Raw genomic sequence first — 1297 nt, 5'->3', positions numbered from 1 at the left:
AAACCATACAAGACGCTAAAGAATCATCCGAAGGACATAACGAATGTGGCAGTTCATAGATCATATCCGTTGTTTGCGTCTTGCTCAGAGGATTCAACAGCTTACGTATTCCATGGGAAGGTGTATAATGATCTGAACCAGAATCCTCTGATTGTGCCGTTGGAGATTCTAAGAGGTCATTCTATTAAAGGAGGTCAGTTTTTACTCCTTAAGAATACATACAACATTGTAATAATAGTTTTACTAGACTGTTAATATATTCTTTGTTTTTTTTTTGAGTACAGGAGTCTTGGACTGCAAGTTCCATCCAAGACAACCATGGCTATTCACCGCAGGGGCTGACTCAATAATAAAACTCTATTGCCATTAAAATGGTTCGCAAAACCAACCGTATTTTTGACAATTTTTCATATCTTTTTCTTTCTTGTTGTATTCACTTATCTTACATTGCTTGAAAATTGTACTCAAAATCGATTATGTAGTAGTTTAATGACAAAGGTACAAGTTTTTGTTATGATCGAATTATTTACTAAGATATCTAATTTGTAGCGTTTCCAAAAGTTTATACGGAGTTATTGAAGTTGCAAACAGTTTGGTTTTGTTTCCAGATTGGTTTGGTTTCAGAGTCTCATACAATGAATGAAGGACATTGGATCCTCGAAGTAGTTGTACAGAAAGAAAAAAAAAGATTGTGTCACTTGAAAGGCTAAAAACTGGATCAACGGTAATGATGTGGCGGTTTTATCAAAACGGGGGCAAAAGAGGGAAGTTCAACATAGGAGCTCTGAGGATAAAATAGTCTAAAACGCGTCAAATGGTATAGAAGTTAACTTAGGCCCAAAGCAAAAGAAATCAGGAATCCGGAACGTTCGAGCGCCACGTCATTACCAAAATATCTGAAATATCTTCTAAAGAGTTTTTTTTTTTTGTAATTTTATATAAACGCTTCTATTTTAACAATCACAAAGTTTTGTTTTTTTTTTGGTTAAGTAGAGACGCTTGCTTCCTTCTCTCTCTGCTTACGAAAAAGCTATCACCTTTGCATTACTACTACTTACTGTTACATTCAATCCTTTGTGTTCTTCGTCGTTCTTGCGTTTCACCGAATCTTAATCTGATTCTTCTGCTACTTTTTCTTACATGCCGTCGATGATTGTTGACAGGTTTGTTTTATCTAACATTTTACTTTTTTTGGTTTCCTTTTTTTTTGGTTTCTCAATCGGCTCGTGTTTTTTGTTTTCGTCTCAATCTATATCTGATTCTTCTGTATGTTAGGTTTTTAAGATTTTGTTTCTAC

At 34.6% G+C, this 1297-nt stretch overlaps 2 protein-coding genes across 3 annotated transcripts in view; both read left to right on the top strand.

The window, feature by feature from the left end:
• The window catches only part of LOC104782512 (ribosome biogenesis protein BOP1 homolog), a 4723-nt gene extending 4209 nt beyond the window's left edge, over window positions 1-514 (top strand). Inside the window, exons 14-15 of one of the 2 annotated variants that reach the window (XM_019245000.1) lie at window positions 60-193; window positions 285-514. In XM_019245000.1, coding sequence (XP_019100545.1) covers window positions 60-193; window positions 285-370 — 220 coding nt within the window. In that variant the 3' untranslated portion in view covers window positions 371-514. The remainder of the gene's footprint in view (window positions 1-59; window positions 194-284) is intronic. The other variant, XM_010507462.2, reaches the window with a different exon arrangement.
• Window positions 584-1297, top strand: part of LOC104782511 (dehydration-responsive element-binding protein 2C-like) — a 3610-nt gene continuing 2896 nt past the window's right edge. Inside the window, exon 1 of the mRNA XM_010507461.2 lies at window positions 584-1163. Coding sequence (XP_010505763.1) covers window positions 1141-1163 — 23 coding nt within the window. The 5' untranslated portion in view covers window positions 584-1140. The remainder of the gene's footprint in view (window positions 1164-1297) is intronic.

The sequence above is a fragment of the Camelina sativa genome, chromosome 4 (genome assembly GCF_000633955.1).
Source record: "Camelina sativa cultivar DH55 chromosome 4, Cs, whole genome shotgun sequence".
NCBI lineage: Eukaryota > Viridiplantae > Streptophyta > Magnoliopsida > Brassicales > Brassicaceae > Camelina > Camelina sativa.
Note: the sequence above shows the minus strand (reverse complement) of the source record. Positions and strands in the feature narration are given on the sequence as shown.